We start from the raw sequence: 20,762 nt of genomic DNA, 5'->3' as shown, positions 1-20,762 counted from the left end.
AATCAAGGCCAACAATGAAGAAAAAAAAATTGAAAAAAAAATAAAAAATCAGCATTATCTGTCCAAGCTGTGCACAAAAACAAAACATCAAAGTGAAATTATCCAAACTATGTAGAAAAATTAAGACTTTGTGATTCTTTTTGGTCCCTCCTTACACTGCTAGATTTCGTGCACAAACAAGGTTCACCATCACCATCTGGGTCATATTTCAGATGTGCTGTTAAACATTACAAGAATTTCCACCCCCCGAATACTCTGCTCAGCAGCAGAGCTCTTCCTGTAGGTCCATTTTGTGCATCCTCCAAATCACACGCGCTTTTTTGGGGGGAACACCGTCATACCAAGTATTTTCATTTCTTAACAACTTTAAGGTAGACATTTCAACCATTCTCTCTAAATGGTAAATGAATACAGCTGCTTTCCTGTCATTTTATTAACTTATTTCTTTCCAAATATTTCCACTGATTCACACACTCATGCTAAGGTATGTAAACTGAGGGGAAAGAATAAAAAAATCAAACTAAATAAACAACAAAAAATCCACATTAACTGTTAAATAAAGATTTGAATTGATTTATTGGGACCTCATGTGATTTAGTTGAATATTTATCTATATTTGACTAACAAGAACGATTCTGCCCGAAACCAAACATTCTTGTGGTCAGTAAATTAATGTAAATCGAGTTGTTATGCAGCTGACCTAGACTACGCTGAGACAGCTCTGGCCACCTCTAGAACACTGCTGTTCGGCTATTCAGTAATTACCTTGTCTTACACTAACATTTTTTCCTCACAAGAAACTCAATGAGAATGCGAAAGAGAGAATGTAGCCTTCCTTGACACCACTGCCTATATTTAGACTTTGTTCCAGGCATACTTTATTTTAACTTGTGTGCTGTATTTCAATAAATTATTTTATTAATAGACCACATCATCTGAAATGAATCACAATGAAGACAGCCAAATGTTCTGTGAGAACTGTAAAGTTTACAGTAAGTATTTTTGGCTATTCAGTACTTTGTACAAAATTATCCAAGGGAGTTGGAGATGACTCTCAGAACTAAAAATCCAGCTGTCTCTTCCTTCAACTTCACCTCAACTGCCTTCATGCCGTCAGGTGACACTGCAGAGAATACTGCCCAATGCATTATTTCACCTGGGCAACTAAAACTGCCCCAAGAATGTTTTCCTTTGCTCCAGAGGATTTATAGTGTCAAATTTTATGGACGAATTTTCTGATAGCATCAATAACTTTGGACAAAGTTTCAGTATTTTCCTAGGGCTTGGCCTTTAGTTAGTTTCCCCCAAATTTGAGCTTTAAGTGTCTTACTTCTTTGTAATATGAAACATTATGGTGCCTAATGCCAGCACGTAGCTCTTTATCCAAGTACCACTAAGTGTTCTTCACTCTGTTTCAGTTTAAGACCCCCCCAAACACACGGGCTAGCAAGTGCGTGGGCTGAGAGAGGTAAGGAGGAAAGCGGGGCTGCTTCTTTCAGAACGGTGATGGCTTAAAGTGGATTTCAAACTGCAGCCCCGTCACCTCAGTGTCGCCTCTACTAGCTGTTTCCGCTTTTTTTGATGGGGGGGGCATGAAATCCAGTAATTTCCTCCTCCTTCACCCTTTCTTTCATTCAGCGTTTTGGCTGCCTCTCTTTCTGAAGAAAATGGATTTGACTTGTATTCATCTTGTACACGATTAGTTTGGAAAAAAGCTACAGTAATTATCACATCTACAAGGTACGAGAAAGACGACACTTTTAGACTCTTCACCTACACAAATCTAGCAAAAGTTACGTTTCAAATCAACCTTTTAATAGCTTGTTTTGAGCAGAGCCTTCTGTTTTAACATTTAGCATGCAAATTCCTGCTACTTCTTGTATTATTTCCTCTATAGGTCCTAACATCCTGAAGAGCTTGTCTTCCAAAACAGAAAGTGAATCTGCTTCCCAGAGACCTCCCTGTGGGGTAATTCTAACCTACCTGATACCATTTTATTTAAATGCCCAGCAACTATGCCTTCCTCAATTTTGATATAATATTAAAGAAAACAAACAAAACTATCACACAGTGCCTACATTATATTTTTTCATCTGGTCTTAGAACAGATAAGTAAAATGACATCTGCAACAAACAGTATTCACACATAATCATTTTGCAGATAGTTTGTTATGTTTCCTAAGACATAGCCCTTCCTATCCCTCCCATCCATCCATCCAAATAAAAGTCTGGTCAGGACTCTCATCATTATTTTTTTTCCTTCGCTACTACACTGTCCTACTCTATGTCCTCCAGCAGAGCAGTACTGCCCCATTTCAGGTTATTTAGGACCTTGCTGCAAAGGGAATTTTCTTTTTCCATTATTTTTATCACTCACTCCTCACTCGGCAATTCTTTGCACTGCCCCACTTTCTCTATCCCACCAAGTGTAAGCTACTTCTATCAAAATCTGTGCAATCTACCACCAATCCCAGACATCACTTCTATTTTGGTCGCAAAAAATTGGCTGCCACCCTCCCATTGCTCACCAACTACGTCTCTGCCAAGCACCTCCATGCCTGATCCCATGCTGCTTCTAAAGCCTGGAAAGGAGTATCCTTTGGGCTTCCCACAAAGCCTTGTCATTGTTCTTCAGTTTTTTTTCCCTAAGCCACCGTGCCAAATTAAATAAATAAATCAGAAAGTTCAAAGTCAGGCTGGTACACCAGCCCGCTCACCGCACTGAACTCCAGTAGGCCTCCCACTTCCTCCCAGAATGTCAGATAAAGACTCAAAAAACCAAACCAAAACAAAAAAAGCCCTGAGAGTAAGTGCGGATGTACAGAGAGAAGTTTTCCCCCGTGGGTGACTCGGTGCTCACTAACAGGCAGTTAAAACGATCTGTAAGTACAGATCAGGTTTCCGACGGATGCTGAACTTCATCTTTTATTCCTTTGGCAGGAGAGTAAGTACCTATGTATGCAGAGGCACACTGACTGCCGCCACCCACCGTGCAGAAATCTTGCTGATTTGCACCGCTGCCTTACAGATTATTGGACCAGCCTTGCACAGTTTTCACAAATAAGCCAGCAAACAGGGGGGAAAAAAAAAAAAAAAGCAAGAAGTACAGTTCTCCCTTCATAGTCTATCTGAAATCTCCCCCCTCCTCTTCTGCCAAAACTCAAGCCTGTACCCTGGCGATTTCATAGCCATATTTCTATAATCTCATTTCTGAGCCTCTGAAAACAAGTTAGGTAACGCTCAAAGCATCTGTGAGTTGGGGTTTTTTTTTAGCTAGGCATGAAAAAGCAGGATTTTTCAGATGCTGAGTTTAAAACCGTAAAATGTATTATGTAATTTGAACTCTGCAAACCTGCAAGTATTAATAGATTAATCTATCACAGTCAAGTTATCTATTTAAAGGGAATAAATTATACTAAGTCAAGATGCGTTTACATAATCAGGCATTTTAGACCCATATATTATACACCCTAACTAATCACAGAGATAAGTATAGTCAGCTCTCAAATGCATCCTGATTTTCTTGAGCATGGACCTAACATGGACTGCTGGCTTTCTTCTCCCTTACAGTCTGCACTTTGCAGACAACATCAAACCTACCTCAACTGAACATTTATAGAATTTTAGGTGAGCATAATAATGTCTTATGTCCAGATCTGGCAACGAGACCCCCATCTGCAGATCAAACACCTGCACCCACAGAAAACTCATACCTAACTTCAGCTACGTAGCACAATTTAGTGCATCAGTAATTCTTTATAACATGATCACTGTAAAAAAATTACTACTTCACTTAAATAACTTGAAGAACATGAATTTAAAACGATATAGAACCAAACCATACATAAATGGAGAAAGTAGAAAAAAATGGGTTATGAGTATCTCTCTCTTTTACCCTCCCTAGCCCCTGCTCCGGTACTCCAGATGTTCCAGAAACACTTTTTCACTGTTTTAATAAAAAAAATTAAGATCCTGATTGTTATGAAAAATGTAACGGCAATTTGAAACACAAGTAAACTTGACAGTTCGTTGCCTGCTCAATCAAGCTTCTTTTTTAATTCCCCCACAGGGAACTGTTGTTGAAGTCCAATTGTTATTATCTAATAATAACAAATATTTCAACGTTACTGTTCACAAGCGACCGCAGAACGCACAAAAGAGAAATCAACATAAAATATGTATCTGCATAACCCAGCGAGAGTAACGTCCCGTTTTCAGCATCTTGGGTAGGCACTGAATTGAAGGCATCGAGGCTTAAATCTCAGCCCTGCCGAGGCACAGCTTCCCACGCCTCCCAACATAAACTGCTTTTTCACGGGCCCAGACCCTGGTAGCTCTCCAAGGAACCGACACGTAAAACTGCAAACCGACTAGAAACTGAGTACGGAGCGAACAGCTCAGAAAATATAACGAGTTCTTAACAAATGAAAAAAGCATTATGTTAAACGCGTAGCTCTGTGAATGTCACAAAGGTGTCAATTTTCCTTCCGTGAAAGCGAAAAACAAAACAAAACAAAAACAAACCAACCCCTACGCGCCTTACCTGGTAGAGCTCCTCGAGGTTGTACTTAATAGAAATGCTGCTCTGTATCGCTCCCACCGCTTCATGAAGTTTTTGCCAGGTGTCCTGAGTGTAATTATCTGGTAATTTGGGTCTTTCTGTGGAGGGAGACACAGGTAGTTGAAAACCAGCCGCCCAACGGGACCCCGCAGCGACCTTTCTCGCCCTGAGAAGTTCCGCCAAGCCGTGTCGCTGCCTGGTCGCCTCAGCCCGGCACAAGGGGCGGGCAACCAAACTGCCCCCGGGGGCGAGGGAACCCGGGCTTGTCGCCTTCCACCCCCGCCTTACTCCTGGCAAAGGCAACCCCCGCCTCGCCCTAATTAGTTCTGACACTAAGGTGGCTTTCTGCCCGCTTCCCACGGGGCGCAAGACAACGCCGCCGCGCCGCTTCCTCCCGCGGCTCCCCCCCCCCCCCGCCCCCGCCCCACGCACGGAGCCCCACGCGTGGAGCCCCACGCGTGTCGCCGCAAGCCCTTACAGCGGGATGGTGACAACAGCGGGGAGAGTTATCAGCCCAGCCGCAGCCTCCCCTCGCCCAGATAAGGCGGCAGGGACGAGTGACAGCAGCCGGCCGCCCCCCCCGCGGCCCGGCCCGGCCCCGGGGAAGAGGCGGGGAGCGGCCGGGCCGGTGGTAAACAAAGCTCGGGAGGGGCCGGGCGGCGGGTCCGGTCGCACCTGCCGGTGGGGAGGGCCCAGCCCGCCCCGCACCCACCTCTGAAGTTCTTGATCACGAGTTTCTTGGAGGAGGCGGTCGCGCTTCCTCCCCCTCCTCCCCCGGCGCGGGTGGCGGCGGCGGCCAGCGAGGCGGGTTTGGTGAGCCCGTTGGTGTGCCCCACCAAGGCCGACAAGTGCGGCTTCTTCTGGGGCTCGTCCGCCATCTCCGCCCCGGGGCGCCGTGTCCGGCCGGGGCAAGGCGCTGGGCTGGGTTGGGCTGGTTGGTCGGTCCCCGCCTCCGCTCCCCTCCTCCTCCTCCTCCTCCTCCTCCTCCGCCACCACCCAGCCGCCCTCCCCCACCGCGCCGGCTTCCCGGCCCTGTCCGGAGGCGGCTGCCAAGCACCGCCGGGCCGGGAGTCACCGGCAGCCGCCCGCCTCCACCCTGTCCTGGGGGCGCCCCAGCGGCCGCCTCGTCGTCCGCGCCTCCCCAGCCCGGCTGCGGCTCGGGGTTCGTGCGCGACTCCGGGCTGGCGCTGGGGCGCGCGGGCAGCGCCAGCCCCGCTCACAAGATGGCTCCCGCGCCCGTCGGCGGCCGGGGCAGCGGCTGCCCTCCATCGCCGCGCAGCCCCCAGGAGTTCCCCCTGTTCCGCTTGCTGGTAGCAAGCGGCCGGAGCGGGAGCCGAGGAGCAGCCGCGTTTCCCACCCGGACATCAGCTTCTCGCACCGGAGAGACCCCCGTCCCGAGCGGCCGCCCGCCTCCCGGTCACCGGCGACCCCCCATCCCAGCCGGGGCACGCAGGGGCTCCACGCTTGTCCGAGCGCAGGCTACCGGGGCACGGACCGCGTCCGCTTTACGCGTTAGTGCTTTGAAGAGCAACGGTTTTGAGCGTTAAACGCTTTATTTAACTTTACGGACCCACGTTCACGGAGCAACGCCCCCACCGCTCCGCCACGCACTGAGAGCACGACCACGGTTACCGGGAAGGAGGGGAGGGGAGGCGGGCGGCCAAGCCCAGGCGCTCGCCCGGGCAAGTGGCACGGGACTCACGGAGGCCACAGCCCGCCTCCCTTACGAGGAGGGGGAAGCAGCACCCGCCGCTCCAACGCCTACAACAAGCGAACACCCACCGCCCACTAAACTGCAGCACGCGGTTTACCGCTGACGCACGCCCTCGGCCCCCGCCCACCGCGCGTTCCCATTGGCTACCGGGGAAAAGCCGCGCCTCCCGGGCGGAGAAAAGGCGCGGAGGGGGGGGACAAGCGGGAGTCGGGATGGTGTCACGTGACTCCCTCCCGCTGTCCCTCGGGGGCAGGGCCCGCCCGTGCCTTGCCGGGTATAGCGGAAGTGCGGCGCGGAAGTTGCCGGAAGTGCCGTACCGGCCGCCGGAAGTGCCGCGCTGTGGCTTGAGGGTGGGCTTGTGGTGGGGCTGGGGCTGCCAAGGGGGCGGAGGGGGTACCGGGGGCACCGGGTGCTGAGCTGAGCTGAGCTGAGCTGAGATGAGATGAGGGTGCGGGGCAGGCGCGGGTGGGCGGGGGTCGCTGTGCGCAGCCGTGTGCGAGCGGGGCCGTGTCTCGCCGTCTGCCTCCCGCCTCTTCTAACGTCTGCCCGCCGCTCTGGGAGGCTGTGGGCTGCCAGGGCCTCTGTCCTCCTCGGGGCCTTGGTGCCAGGGCTTCTCCTCTGCAGGCGGCCCCTGCCTGGCCAGCGAGAGGTTGGGTAAAACCATCCCGCGTTTCCTCAGAGCGGATAGAGGATCTGTGCCGTGCGGTCCTCTTAAACGCCTGTTCCTTTTGCAGGATGTAATGCAACCGTGTTTTATTTGGGACTCCGGCCTCTTCTACTTAACGTTTTAATGGCGCACATCACCATAAATCAGTATTTGCAGCAAGTAAGCAAGTTTTTTTTTGTTGTTTTTTTTTAATTTGTAGGCACTGTTAGAGTTTGTGGATGTGTTTTTCTTTGCTGGAAATGTGTTACCTTGCTTAAGAAATAAACCAGCTAGAATGTGTGGTGTGGTAAAGAGAAATACTTAAGTCAGTATGAAGTATACCAGCTGCATGCCAAGGTTGTGCACCTGAAATATCTGAAAAGTGTGATGGTTACTGATATAATGGATAGTGAAGTCGTTTTTCCATAAGAACTAATGTGGTCGGATTATGTATGTGTGTAGTAACAAATGCAGCTCAGGAATTAAAAAACCACAGGTATTTAAGGAGTACAGAAATGCAGAGATACAGTGTATGGCACGGAGGACGGAGACGCAGGAGCTGTGTCACAAGGATACCAGCTGGATTGAACTTTCCGTGTGACATGTTTTAGCCCTAGCCAGCAATTAGGACCACACAGCTGCTTGCTCGCTTACCCGGTTGGGATAGGGAAGAGAATCAGAAGAGAAAAAGTGAGGGGAGAAAACTCATGGGTTGAGATAAAGACCGTTTCATAGGTTGAGCAAAAGCCACGCAAGCAAAGCACAACAAGATATTAATTCACTGCTTCCCATTGGCTGGCAGGTGTTCAGCCATCTCCAGGAAAGTAGGGCTCCATCGAGCGTAACATTTACTTAGGAAGACAAATGCCATAACTCCAAACATCTCCCCCTGCTTCCTTTTTCTTCCTCAGCTTTATATACTGAGCATGATGTCATATGGCATGGAATATTTCTTTGCTCAAGTGGGCTCAGCTGTCCCAGCTGTGTCTCCTCCCAACTTCTTCTGCCCCCTCCCTTCCCCAGCCTACTTACTGGTGGGGCAGTGTGAGGAGCAGAAAAGGCCTTGACTGCTCAGCAACAATCAAAACCACCGGTGCACTGTCACAGTGTTCCCTTCCCAAATCCAAAATGTAGCATTATACCAGCTGCTAGTAAAAAAGTTAACTCCATCCCAGCTGAAACCATGACATAGTATCAAGCTTTTAGTACAACCACTCTTACTACATTTTCATCATTGTTATCATCTTACACTCTTTGGTCAAGTCAATCAAGTGAAGGGCACAAAAAGAGAGTAATTGGCTTTTACTCTCAAAAATGGAGCAGCTGAGATCTCAGGACAGTGATCTGCTCTGAAAAGCCAGCATCTTCTCCAGTTGACAGTCATCGTGATCCTCTGTCTCCGTCCTCTGTGTCATAAACACTGTGTCTGTGCATTTAAACTGTCTTTATGCACCTCTTCGAACAATATCTTATCTCTTATGGAAAAATATTTTGCTCTGTGTCAAACCTGGACACTTTACTGATGGAATGGACACTCACCAGGTGAGGATGGAAATCCAAAGCAATGGGTAAGGAAGTGACAGATAGCAGCATACATAGGGCTTAGAAATGAAGACAGGTAAATTAAACATGTAGCTATTGTTCCAAAGGCAATGTCTGATGTTAGACTAGCATCTGTGTAGAATACTTTTGAAACATGTTAAACCTGTAAATATTATATTCTGTGGGACAATGATTTAATTCTGCTTCCTGCTAAAGATAACTCCTTGTAAAAAAAACAGTCTGTCTGAGCAGTTTATTGTGACATCAAGCTAGAAATTTCTTCAGTTGTGGAAGTAGTTTTAGCTATTATTTCTTAAAAGTTCCATTCCCACTCTTTGTGCTTTATTTATCATATTTTTGTGTCCTGATAGGAAAAAAAAATATCTTTTTGCTGTATGGAAAGACCATACTAAATGGGAAAAATCATAGACTAAATTAGCAAAGGAAGCAGCAAAAGAAGGAAAATCAACTGCTTAAACTCTTTCAGAGATTGGTGGTAGTTTTTTTTTTTTTCAAGTAAGGGAGAGCTAATTTTGTGTTTTGGAAGTAGTTTTTTCTTATTAAATCTTAAATTCATGAGAAGTATGTTTGTGAGTCCTGATTAATGACATGCAAATTCCATCTGCAGCATTGCAAACAATAATACACAAAGATTGTTTATGCCTTTGCACATATGTTTGATGCCCATAAGTCCAACTGGAATTTTAAAAAGCTTAACCAAATCTGGTTCACAACAGCTCTCTTAGAATGCCAAACTCATGTAAGTTGTTTGGAGATTCTCTGGTTTGCTTGTATCCTACAAATAAGGAAAGAACCACAGTAGTGTTTGTCCCACCTTCTCTGTGATATGTGTTTGAAAAACAGTTGTACTGAAAGTACAATATCGATTCATTCAGTTTTAAACCTTCAGAAACTCACAGTTGGGTTGGTATTCATGGGGATGAACAGTGGTGACAAGGTGGTGGCTTCTGTAGTCATGTAAATATATTGTGTGGCTGGATTTTATTCTGTAATGTGCCTATTTTCTTTGGTAGGTGCAAGAAGCCATTGACAGCAGAGATGGACAGTTTTGTGCAGAATTGGTATCATTTAAACATCCACATGTTGCAAACCCAAGGCTACAGGTGAGAATCTGTTTTTGACCTTTCTTTTGTTTTGCTTTCACTTTTCCTAGCTCTCTACGTGAGTTCCTTTCCATTGGGGATAAACCTCAGAAATCTATTTTACAGGTGAGAGCAGAATCCACTCGTAGGTTTGTTTCCCATTTCTTCTTACAATGATATTATATATTTCAGTTTTTCTCCTGGGTGGCTTTCTGTGTTCCACTTCGAATTGTTTTCTGGATAGATACAGTCTTGAAAGTCCCTTCCAGCCAGCTGTACATTAGTTAGTAACGCGGTACAGTGGAAGTGACTATAGAGAGAAAACCAGTGGGTAGCAAGGGTCCAGTGTTTGTGCTTATATGCGTTGCAGATGCTTTTATTTAAGGCTAGCTGTAATCAGGTTCTGGAGATAGAATGCACACTAGCAATTCATTACACTGGGTGTGATTATTAATATAACTTAAGGTTCTGATAGGTAGCAAAGGTGTGTATGCATAAAACTGCCATGACAAATTTTCCGTTTAATGTTCTGTTTCTGATGCATTGTATGTTCCTTTAATGTTTCATTGACTTATTCTCTACTTAGCTTCCGTCTCCAGAGGAGAAGTGTCAACAAGTTTTGGAACCACCATATGATGAAATGTTTGCAGCTCACTTAAGGTAAAGATGGACCAGGAATGTAAAGTCTATTGTAAGCCATCCAACAGGGATGGGGAAGGATATCCTGAAGTTTACTTACTTATTTTAAAGGGCTTGTGTCTAAAAACTTGGTATTCATTACTCTTATAAATAATGCTATAACTGCAGGAAATTATGACCTTCTCTTTCCCTTCCACATGAAGTTTTCTTTGTGTACCTGGCAGTCATCTGTATATAGCCATTGACACAGCTTTGGTTTCAGTGCTTGCCGTTTCCTTTGCTCTGCATTTACTAGCTACACAAGAATTTAGGGTGAACTAAGTAAGGGAAATAAATATTTTTAAAAAGGAATTTTAGTCATAAAAGTATTCTTAAGACAGCTTTAGGACCTAAGTAATTCTGTGAGGCTTTTATTTAAAAATAATGCTGCATTAACACAGTCTTTAGTTCACTTTCAACAGTCTTGGAATTTTTTTTCTCTGTGCTAATCTTGGTGACAGTTTCAGTAAGAATTAGCATATTACAATTGATACTGTACATATTACAGAAACAAATCCCTATTCATCTCTCGCATCAGTTTTCTACCATTATCAGGCTTAGTGCTGTGTTAAAATGCTTATGCCATTTTGTTAGGAATATTTCCAATAATATTTCTATGTCTTTTTTTTAAATAAACTGTAAAGCTCTATGCCTGTTAAGAAGCAAAAAGAAATATTTGTCTTACGTATGTCATATTTTCTGATGCACTAATGTATTTTTTTCTTTGACAGGTGTACTTATGCTGTTGGAAACCATGACTTTATAGAAGCATACAAATGCCAAACAGTTATTGTTCAATATCCTTTTCCATAAATCTTGTATATTGTTTTCAGATTACTTATATGTCTTTTTGTAGAATAAGTTATCTTTACCCTTTTTCAAATCTAACAGAATGTGGTCTGCTTCCAAACAGCTATTTAGGTTCTTAAGCAAGGAGATCCAGATACACTCTTCTTTTAACTTTCTGTAGGACTAAGAAAGAATCTGTCACTTAGCTCTAAGATAGAAAATTAATTTCTCACAGAGTATGGGAGATTCTGAAATCCTTAATGTAACTTCCAGTTTGTACTTGGCTGGAGGGGAAGATACTGATAAAGCAAGCTGCTATCTTATCGCCGAGCAACCAATGTTTCTCGTGGCTACTGCCACAGCAAGGGGTGTGTGGCTGTGCTCATGTTCTTCCCCACTGCGTATTTGCATCCTGCCGCCTCATCTGCTTGCTGCTTTGTTGGTTTCTGCCCTTTCATGTAGTAATACGTGGTACCGTGCAACTGCTGGGCTTTATATCTCTGCTTCATTTAGTAGTGTGTTAAATTTTCCTAAATACAATACATCTTTCCTGCGAGCATTTCAGGCACATAAAGAGGAAAATTGGTGAGTACGTCATAGAGAGCTGCCAGAAACTACACTGTCATCTTTCACTAGCATAATACCATAGTAGTCAAACTAAAATTTTGCCTACAGTTTTTATTATCCCCAGCGATACTTAAATGCAGCCTAGTTGTTTTTGCTGCCTGTTTGAGTTTTTAGATCCAGAAGTGTGAAAACTAAACATCTAAGCTTAATTTTGTAGAATGGTCCATAAGGAAACATGTGAACAGTTTGTTCAAGGTGAGATGGTATTTTATTAAAGCTACTGTAAAAAAATATTTCTGAATTAATTCTTCCTCCTGTGTAGGATTTTTGAAATGCTGACATCTTGAAGACCTTTCCTTTTAAAAAGTGTGTCCTTCTGTATTTAAAGATTAATGTATACTTTTCAAGTTTTATGACCAACTAGAAAGAAAAAAAGCTTACTTCTCATGTCTTATTTGTTGCATGATTTGCCCATACTAAGTATACTGTTTTACTTTTCCAGGGCTTTACCTATTATGTATGCTGTAGCCCTCGATCTTCGAATTTTTGCTAATAATGTAAGTAGATCTGATTAACAGCCTCATTATTTTTATCTGTTAGGAGTTTCCATGGTGGAAATATTTTAGACTTTATTACATAGCCTAATTTTGCTCAGTACTGTTTAACTCATTGTTTAGGATTTTGTTGACGCACTGAATTCTTCCAGTCCTATTGAAAAACTAGGTTGCTCAGTCTGCCCACCTCCCATTTGCAGCTTGAACTAGAGAGGACCCGCATGCAACTCACAGCAGTTGCTTACAGCATATGAAGTGATGACGTACTGTCTTTATAGAGTAGCATGGTGGCACAACTCACTTATTTCCATGTTTCTTAGGGATTTGGTGGAGTCTTTATAAGGGTGGAGATATCCCACAATTAAGCTAATCTAACCACTTACCACATCTGGAGGGGAAGTTTCTGCCTCCTTTCCCCTCTTCCAGCTGTGTGTTCTGCTTTTCATGCTCATTGGAGCCCTTGCTGAGCCCATACAACCCCCAAATTTACATTATTTTTCTCAGGCTAGTGAACTGAAGTGGCTTGTTTAGGGATCTAATGGGAATTCCTAGGCCGAGGTAAGTGGCAGGGTCATGATCTTGCTCCTAGTCACTTTACCTGGAGGGGTGGAGCTAGAGCTCAAGTTAGGTTAGAGTTTGACCATATCGAGTATTTTCAGTGTTTGTCCCCTCAGCACTTTCCTGTGCCCACCCACCCACAAAACAGCACATGAGGCATGCTTGCACAGAGAATATTTTGTGCGTGTGTGTGCCTGCTCTGTAACAAGTCTTGATTCTCAGTCTGAATGAGGCAAATTCATGTATTTGAGATGTATGAGAAAGGGGAAAGTTGGATCAGTCATGCTGGAAGTGTTTGAACTCTGTCTTCTGACGTTAGTATATTCAAAGGATGCGGATACAGAGAAGACTTCTGCAGCAAAGGATGCATTTCCATTTCTCTTCCTTACGTTTCAGCTAGTGAGAATGCAAGCCTTACAGTAAAACTTTTTAGAAAGCACATAGTAAATATCTACTCGCTATTCTCCCCCCCCCTTCTTTGTTGTTCAAGTTCTGCATTAATCAGTGCATGGATCTTTCCCATATGTTGGCAACTCTTCATTTTTTTTCTCTTGCTGCTGTAATGTATGTTTTCTGTTTCTTCTGAAAATCCCAGGTCCTAGCAGTGTGTGTTACTACTAGAAAATGCTGACTATGGTTTAGAAATAAGATCTAGCCCTTGTGGCTGTGGAGAGAAGCTTAATTACAAATTCTAAAACTCAAACTCCCTAACTGGAGAAGGGTTTTAGTTTGCTTTTGTTCAAAAGACATTTTTTTGCCAGACTCTTGGTTTTTAAAAACTTGAGTTGACTACCTTCTGGATTTGGGGATAGCAGGCATGGCAAATCTATGCTACAAGACTTTTTAAAATGCTGTATTAAAGAACTGAACTGTTTACGAGCTAGCAAACCAGGATGTAGAATTACACGTTGTTTCTTGCTGTGTAATGATAGGCAGATCAACAGCTGGTGAAGAAAGGGAAAAGCAAAGTTGGTGACATGTTGGAAAAAGCAGCAGAACTGCTGATGAGTTGTTTTCGAGTCTGTGCCAGTGACACGTAAGTGAAAGATCCTCTATAGAACTTGCACTATTAAATTGTTAAGAACTTAATGAACTTTACGTAAGATCTTTCCACTTACTAAGACCACATCTGGGTACGAACAAACACTTCTAAGGGTTGTTTCCTCTCATTTATAGTCTGTACTCTCTTGACTATTAACTACAGCTGGAGAGGCCTCCCTTCAGGTTTAACATTCCTAGCAGATGTTGTTGGGAGGGACTGATTATGTCCCTGTTTCTCAGGAAAGATAATTAACACTTTTGTACCCTGAGATTATTAACACTTTCGTGCCCTGTTCAGCTGTGAAGCTTGCTTCATTATGATTAGGTGGAAAAAAAGTGACTCTTTGGTTTCCAGTCTTAGCAATTTTAACAATTCCGAAGTGGAGAAAATGTTGGGGTTTTTTCCCCATCTTTCTTACAGCTTGAATATTGTAAGCGACTGATATGCTAGTGTATGTGTTATCTGTAGACTGGAGTAAGGACCCTGATGCAGATGAATAATATTTTGCATGACATCTTTTCATTATGTTGAGAAGAAATGCAGCAGAGCCGTTCAAACTCTAAGATGGGAACACATGTTCTGACAGTGCTGGTATGGTTTAAGACACGGAGTTTGGCCTTGACTTTTATTTTCAGACACCTATTTTTACCCTAAAAATCCATAAAATATCTATGGAGGGAATTTACCATAAGGACAAAGTCATTTTCTTGCAATGCTCAGTGCTAACAGGTTTTTCACTTTTTTCTTTTCTTATGACAGTCGAGCAGGCATTGAAGATTCCAAAAAGTGGGGCATGTTGTTTCTCGTGAATCAGCTGTTTAAAATTTATTTTAAGGTAGGGTTCAAGTCTGGTAAGCTGTGTTTTGTATCTCATAGTCTAAGTCAAACCCACCCTTTTTTATATGCTACTATGTATCTACGCTCTCTGAGTAAAATGCAATTAATTTCTTTTAACAGATCAACAAGCTCCATCTATGTAAGCCCTTAATTAGAGCAATTGACAGCTCAAATCTGAAGGATGAGTATAGTATGGCACAGCGAGTTACATACAGATATTATGTTGGACGCAAAGCCATGTTTGACAGTGACTTTAAGCAAGGTACTGTGTGCCAGTAGGAGACTGAAAAGTCTTGCTGCTTGGTGTGAAATCTGGCTGATGTCATATGCGTGTTTGTGTGACTCAGAATGTGTGTGGAAGGTGCAGTTGTGCATGCATTGATCCAAGGCCCACAGGCTGAGTCAGGTCAGAGATGAGATTATATGACGCTTCTAATTGTAGCATACACCCAGTTTTAAAATATCTGTGTCACTGAAGTTCTCTGTGGTCTTAATGCATTGTGTGCATGCATAATGAAATGTATGAGCATCCAAAAGAGGAGGTTTGTAAAAGGTTTCACTAAGGAGGCTTTGCAGCTCTCTTGTCCTCTTCAAATTGCTGAATGCCATGTAGGAAATCTTCAGCAAACTGTACTGTAAAATTAGTTTCCCAGTGCATTGATTTTTGGAAGATGTAGAAACTGCATTTCTGAGATTTCTTACTTACTAATAGAAATGCTTCTAGAGCTAAGGTGTACAGCTTTCATCGCTAACCAAAGCCCCTGACCAAAATCTATTCTGGAGCTGGTTTTGTAACTCTAAACAGTGTCTTCTGCCTGTCAGGCTTGTCATTTTTCTTTCTTAGTCAAAACTGACGAGGGAGTTTCATGTTGTCACGCTGTATGATCTCACTGGCACATTTCCGCATCTCAGCAGATGTATGCATTGTGTGCAGCCTACCTCCACTGAAGAACCTGTGAATTTAGAAAGTAGAGTTCTGTTTCACCAGTGCTTCTTGAGATTCTGCCCTCCTGTAGTAGTAACACAATAATGTTACTGAAATCAGCTGAAAATTCGATTATTGCTTGTAACTGTTACCTCTGACATCTGGACCTTGACAAGTTTTCTTTGACTTTCTGAAGGAGGACTTATTTTTCTGGTAATACTTTGTATTTGGTGTGACTCTCCAATAATTCTTACAACATTTTTCTTAGTGTATTTTGATTGGTGTGATTCTTTTTATATAATTTCAAATATCATGTGTTCAAGCTAGAGATGGACATGGAGCACAGAATTTGAGTTACAGTTTTAATCCATTTTTGTTGTTGATTCATCTTACTAGCACTTTTATTTGTGTCTGCAGCCGAAGAGTATCTGTCATTTGCCTTTGAGCACTGTCACCGCTCAAGCCAGAAGAACAAAAGAATGATTTTGATCTACCTGCTGCCAGTAAAAATGCTGTTGGTGAGTAGATGTTACTCTTCTAAATAATTTTTTGGGAGCAGATAACCAAACTGATGCTCAATATGGTTCTTGCCCTTTTTGGAATTCAGAGGCTATCTGTGCCTGACCACCATAAGAATCAGCATATGCACATGATGTTGTGTCAGGACAAAACCTGTTGAATTGTCATAGCGGCATAGCAAAGGAGAAAGGGGGGAAAAAAAAAAACACCAAACAAAACCCCCACCTTCTTTTCCCCTTACCTTCCTCCCACCCCTTGTAAAGGTGCAACCTGAAGTTGCTTCTGTAATAAAGACAACTTTGAGCTCTTAGGAGAAGCACTTAACGGTGTAACTTATGTTGTGTAGCTGGGCCCATGTCTGGTGATCAGCTACACAGATGGGCCAGGGAATGTGTGTATTCACTAGGAGAAATCTGTCTGCTTCTTTCACCTGGTGAAGGGAAGGGGGATGTGCAAACAGATGGCTGAAGACTGTTGAGGGGGGTTTGCCACAGGAGAGAAAGGATTCCTATCTTTGGGGTTTATGTTTGCGCCTTGTACATCTGCCCATTCGAGGCACGTCAGAAGGGTCGCGAAGTAGAGCATTTTGGTTTTGAACAAATCAAGGAAGACTGGTTACTATTTGATCATTTCATCTTTCTATTAAAAGCATTAAGCACACCTCTGTTTCTTGTTCCTGTCCCTTCCCATGTGCTGTGCTGGCATTTGTGTTTCCTTGAGTTAGCGGGATTATGCTAAGAATTAATTCAGTGTAACAGAGGGGACGAGAAACAGATTTTAGTCTCCTGTTCCTGGCCCTATTACCAAAGTTACCTGTGGAGAATGTTGTTACCATCTGCTGCTGTGAGCTGCCGTCTTCCACCTTTGCCCCAACCTGTTTATGACTATCCTTCCTTTTCCATTCAGTGCTCCCTTTCCAGTCCCTTGCAGTGTCAAGTGGGTAAAGGAGAAGCATAATGGGTATGATAATTGGCTTCTGTTTTTAATTTTCTATTTATTGACTTTCTTGCTGGTTGTTTTCAGATCAATCAATGGTAGGGTTGATAAAGGAAAACTTAACAGCCGTCCTAAAAACTTTTTCCCATCCTGACATGAGTGCCTGAAACTGGTGGGTCCGTTAGTGCCTAGTGCTTTTCTGGAGCAGTTCTAGTGTACGAGAGGCGCTAACAAAACCAGATAAAGGTCATTGTTTTTACGGTTGCTTTTTTAAATCAGAGCCCAAACATTAACACTAATCTTAAACTGTACTAAACTAGCTTGGATGGTTTTGGTTTTTTTTTTTTTTTCATTCCTAGCAGCTCTCAGTAAACATGCAGCTGAGTTCTGCTCTCAGCTAATCCTCCAACCAGGAAAGGAGTTACCAACAGCATAGCATGATGGTAACTAAATTTAAAGTCTGACCCAAGTCAGTGTGCAATCTGATCTCTGCTGTGCGGGGGCGAAAAAACAAAGTTTCTTTTTGATAGTGTAGGTGGTTTGGTTTTACCTGGTCTAGGAATGAGAATTAATTTTGTTTCTTTAAATTTAAACTTTCTCTCTCTTTTTTTGTTGTTGTTGTTTAGTTTTTTGAGAGGACTTTTTTTATTTCTGCACAGAGGCATAGTGAAGGAAAAATCTGGTACAGACTGAGCTAGCACTTGACAGTGCTGAAGTACTGCTTGTATTATTAGTAATGCTTGGGATTCTTGCAGTTCTTCTGTTTGCGGATTAGATCATACAGCTATGACATAAAATTTGGATCTGCCTAGGCTTCAAGTCTCAGGATCTTGATTTTAAAAGTTTGATAACTGTACCCTAACATTAAGAAATATTAAGACTCCCTAAACCATGATAAATAGGTAGTTATCGTGAGTTGAGCTAGAAGGTGTTTGGCAGGGGTAAGGGCATTGTCTTACAAATACTTTTATTCATCTCTTGTTCTGTAGCAAAAAAAAAAAAAGTTGGTTAAACATTTGTCTTTCTCTAACAAATGTTTTTATAGCTTACTGTATAACATTTGAAATGCATTTGACTTTATCCTGGGAAATGTGGAAACTTTATTTTTCAGGGACATATGCCAACAGTTCAGCTCTTAAAGAAGTATGACCTCATGCAGTTTGCTGAAGTAACGAAGGCTGTGAGGTATGATGATTATTTTATTGCCTTGTGTGTTAGTTCAAAAAGTATTACATAAAAGGTATTTATTTGGGATGATTGAGGAAGGCAAGGGAGGGATATTCCTACCCAAGTTAGTTTCTTTTCTTATTTGGGTGAGAGCTTCTCATGTTTTCATTTTTTCATCCTCATAGTGAAGGCAATCTTCTCCTACTGAATGATGCTCTGACAAAGCACGAGACCTTCTTTATTCGATGTGGAATCTTTCTTATCCTTGAGAAGCTGAAAATCATCACATACAGAAATCTCTTTAAGAAAGTGTAAGCATAACAAAACCTACATTTTTGCAAAAGCAGATTTAGTATTTCTTCACCTAGGACTGAGATCGAAATGCTCCTTAGTTCTCTCTCTGAGCGCTGAATTCCTGTTAAAGTGAATTTATTGTAGAAAGGCGGTTTTTCTAAGAAACAGAATTTTTAAGTGTTTGTTTCTCAAGAACAGATTTTTTTTTTCCTGTTGTTTCTTTCAGATATTTACTACTCAAAACCCATCAGCTATCTCTAGATGCCTTTCTGTTTGCCCTGAAATTCATGCAAGTAGATGATGTTGATATTGATGAAGTCCAGTGCATTTTAGCTAACCTTATATATATGGTATGTACTGACCACTTCTTGTTTGGCCCTTCCAGACTTAAGAGAGTAAAAAATATTAGGCAGAGAACAAAAGTTTATTACAGAAAACATATCAGTAATCCCAGGTTTTCTTGTATAAAAAAAAAAAAGGTTATTCACTTGTGCCCAAGTGAAATGTTTTCGTTTGCCTTGAGGGCTTTCTCTAGTTCCTGACTCTTTTGTAGGAACCAGTTAAAACTGAAGTTGAATTTTACATTGCAAATCCAGTACTGACATTTCTATATATGCATAAATACTGATTTAAAAATACAAAAGTTGTAACTGGGACAAAAAGGGATGTGTTTTTCTGCATTTGAAGTAGGAAACTCTTTGTCATTCTAACACTGGAAAAAGTTAAAACCAGGTTTCTTTGGTTTTGTTTCATATTTTGTCTTTTACTCTAAATGGATCTCAACTACTCATGAACAGATAAAGGCTTGAAATCAAGTGATTTCTAATAAATTGGAGGGTTTGGAGCAGCATTGCAGTGTCAGCACACCAAATAATGTTTCTCTGTTTCTGAAACATTATTTGGTGTGCTCTTGGAGTAACAGAGGGTGGGATTAGGTGACTGGAAAGTTTCTTTCAATGTTACGTGTCTGAAAAGAAAGTACTATGTCGTTTAGTTTGTTAGGTTTGGAATAGTGATTAATTAAAATCATCGTTTTAAAGTGAGCAAAAGTAAATTTAGGAACACATCAGTAGAGCTCTGTCTCTTCGAGGAAATGTAAGCAGACCAGTAGGGGGGGCCCTGGCAACAGGCTCTCGGTCTGACAGCACCCCTTAGTACACAAACATGGTTGTGGTTCCAGCTCTCTACTTTGTGAGTTAACCCACTTACGTAAATTGGATCCTTATAGATATTAAGTAGTGCGGTGGTGACTGAGTATACGCACACAGCTTTGCTTGATGTAGTCTGAAGGCAGCTGAGGTTATAGGTGTCGCCTTACCAGCTTCCAGTCCTAACGCTGTCTTTTTCTCCTTCTGCCAGGGTCACATTAAAGGCTATATATCTCATCAGCATCAAAAGCTTGTGGTCAGTAAGCAGAACCCATTTCCTCCTCTATCAACAGTGTGTTGAGTATTATGTCTTTTCCATGCAAGTACTTTTCAGATACTCAGCTTGCCCAGTGGGGCTGCTCCTAATCACCCCGAGAACACTGTAAATGACCTGGTTCATGTCCAGGACTGGAATACCAGGAACTGTTTGTGGCTCCTTTCCCAGAATGACCAAGGCTGCCAGTGTTACAAAGTGCGTTGGAACGAAATGCTAACTTTTCAATGACAGTTTCTGCAGGCTTTCTGGATCATTCAAAGTATTTCACAAGGAAATAAAGCAAAGCATTCCGAACTACTTCCGAAGTACTTAAAAGTTTTTATGAAGTACTCTGTGTTACTATTTCTGCATTTATCTTTCAGAGAGGAGAAGTATCATTCTTTGTTACTTGCGTTAATCCATTCTTCAGAGTGGAAAAGATGTTTTCTTTCATGGTTTCCATTTTTTTAAATCTCTTCAATAGTCTGCCTTGCAGGTATTAAATACTCTCTTCAAGCCTTCTCTAAAAACTAGAGAAGTGCTTGCCAGCAAAAGCTTTAGTGTGTCAGTAATACTTACGGGTTCAAATAAATGTGGGATTTTTCTCTGTAGGTGCTCACAGATGGGTTGGTGTTTTTTTAATTCTGGTAATATTTTGTTTCATTTTTGTTACAATGAAAAAAACTAAGTAACTTATGCAAAGTCTTTTTTATTCTGCTTCTGGGGAAAACACTGCCACTGGATCCGTTATTTTAAGTGTTACTACCTTGGGGGTTTTGTTTGATTGTTTGGGGTTGGTACAGTGTAACCTTGGCCATAGTGGTGGGATGGGAGTCTTGGAGTTTTTCAATTATTTTTAAAGAAAATAAAACATTTTTTTCCCCCTCTTTGAGAGTTGGGTTTTATTTTACCCACTAACTGATGTG

The 20,762-nt window shown here is 42.5% G+C and overlaps 2 protein-coding genes across 5 annotated transcripts in view; one reads left to right on the top strand and one right to left on the bottom strand.

Moving 5' to 3' along the window:
* The window catches only part of CUL4A (cullin 4A), a 41,173-nt gene extending 35,660 nt beyond the window's left edge, over nt 1–5,513 (bottom strand). Inside the window, exons 1-2 of one of the 2 annotated variants that reach the window (XR_010071546.1) lie at nt 5,274–5,513; nt 4,544–4,659 (exon numbers count right to left, since the gene is read on the bottom strand). Coding sequence is in view for 1 of the 2 variants with exons in the window: in XM_063338162.1 (XP_063194232.1) it covers nt 4,544–4,659; nt 5,274–5,439 (282 nt within the window). In the remaining variant the exon portion in view is untranslated. The remainder of the gene's footprint in view (nt 1–4,543; nt 4,660–5,273) is intronic. The other variant, XM_063338162.1, reaches the window with a different exon arrangement.
* Nucleotides 5,514–6,493: 980 nt separating this feature from the next.
* On the top strand, nt 6,494–20,723 carry PCID2 (PCI domain containing 2). Of its 3 annotated transcripts, XM_063338135.1 has the most exons (15): nt 6,494–6,625; nt 7,010–7,101; nt 9,498–9,587; nt 10,153–10,226; nt 10,976–11,041; nt 11,577–11,618; nt 12,103–12,157; nt 13,645–13,748; nt 14,514–14,589; nt 14,712–14,853; nt 15,934–16,034; nt 18,083–18,156; nt 18,324–18,449; nt 18,659–18,782; nt 19,792–20,723. In XM_063338135.1, exons 2-15 carry the CDS (start codon nt 7,066–7,068, stop codon nt 19,879–19,881), a joined length of 1,200 nt encoding a protein of 399 aa, XP_063194205.1. In that variant the 5' UTR covers nt 6,494–6,625; nt 7,010–7,065; the 3' UTR covers nt 19,882–20,723. The 3 variants fall into 3 exon arrangements, with proteins under 3 accessions (XP_063194205.1, XP_063194195.1, XP_063194185.1); XM_063338115.1 differs by lacking the exons at nt 6,494–6,625; nt 7,010–7,101; nt 9,498–9,587; nt 10,153–10,226; nt 10,976–11,041 and having other exon boundaries at nt 11,145–11,618; XM_063338125.1 differs by lacking the exons at nt 6,494–6,625; nt 7,010–7,101; nt 9,498–9,587; ... (1 more) ...; nt 10,976–11,041; nt 18,324–18,449 and having other exon boundaries at nt 11,134–11,618.
* The last annotated feature ends 39 nt before the right edge of the window (nt 20,724–20,762 follow it).

The sequence above is a fragment of the Chroicocephalus ridibundus genome, chromosome 1 (genome assembly GCF_963924245.1).
Source record: "Chroicocephalus ridibundus chromosome 1, bChrRid1.1, whole genome shotgun sequence".
NCBI lineage: Eukaryota > Metazoa > Chordata > Aves > Charadriiformes > Laridae > Chroicocephalus > Chroicocephalus ridibundus.
Note: the sequence above shows the minus strand (reverse complement) of the source record. Positions and strands in the feature narration are given on the sequence as shown.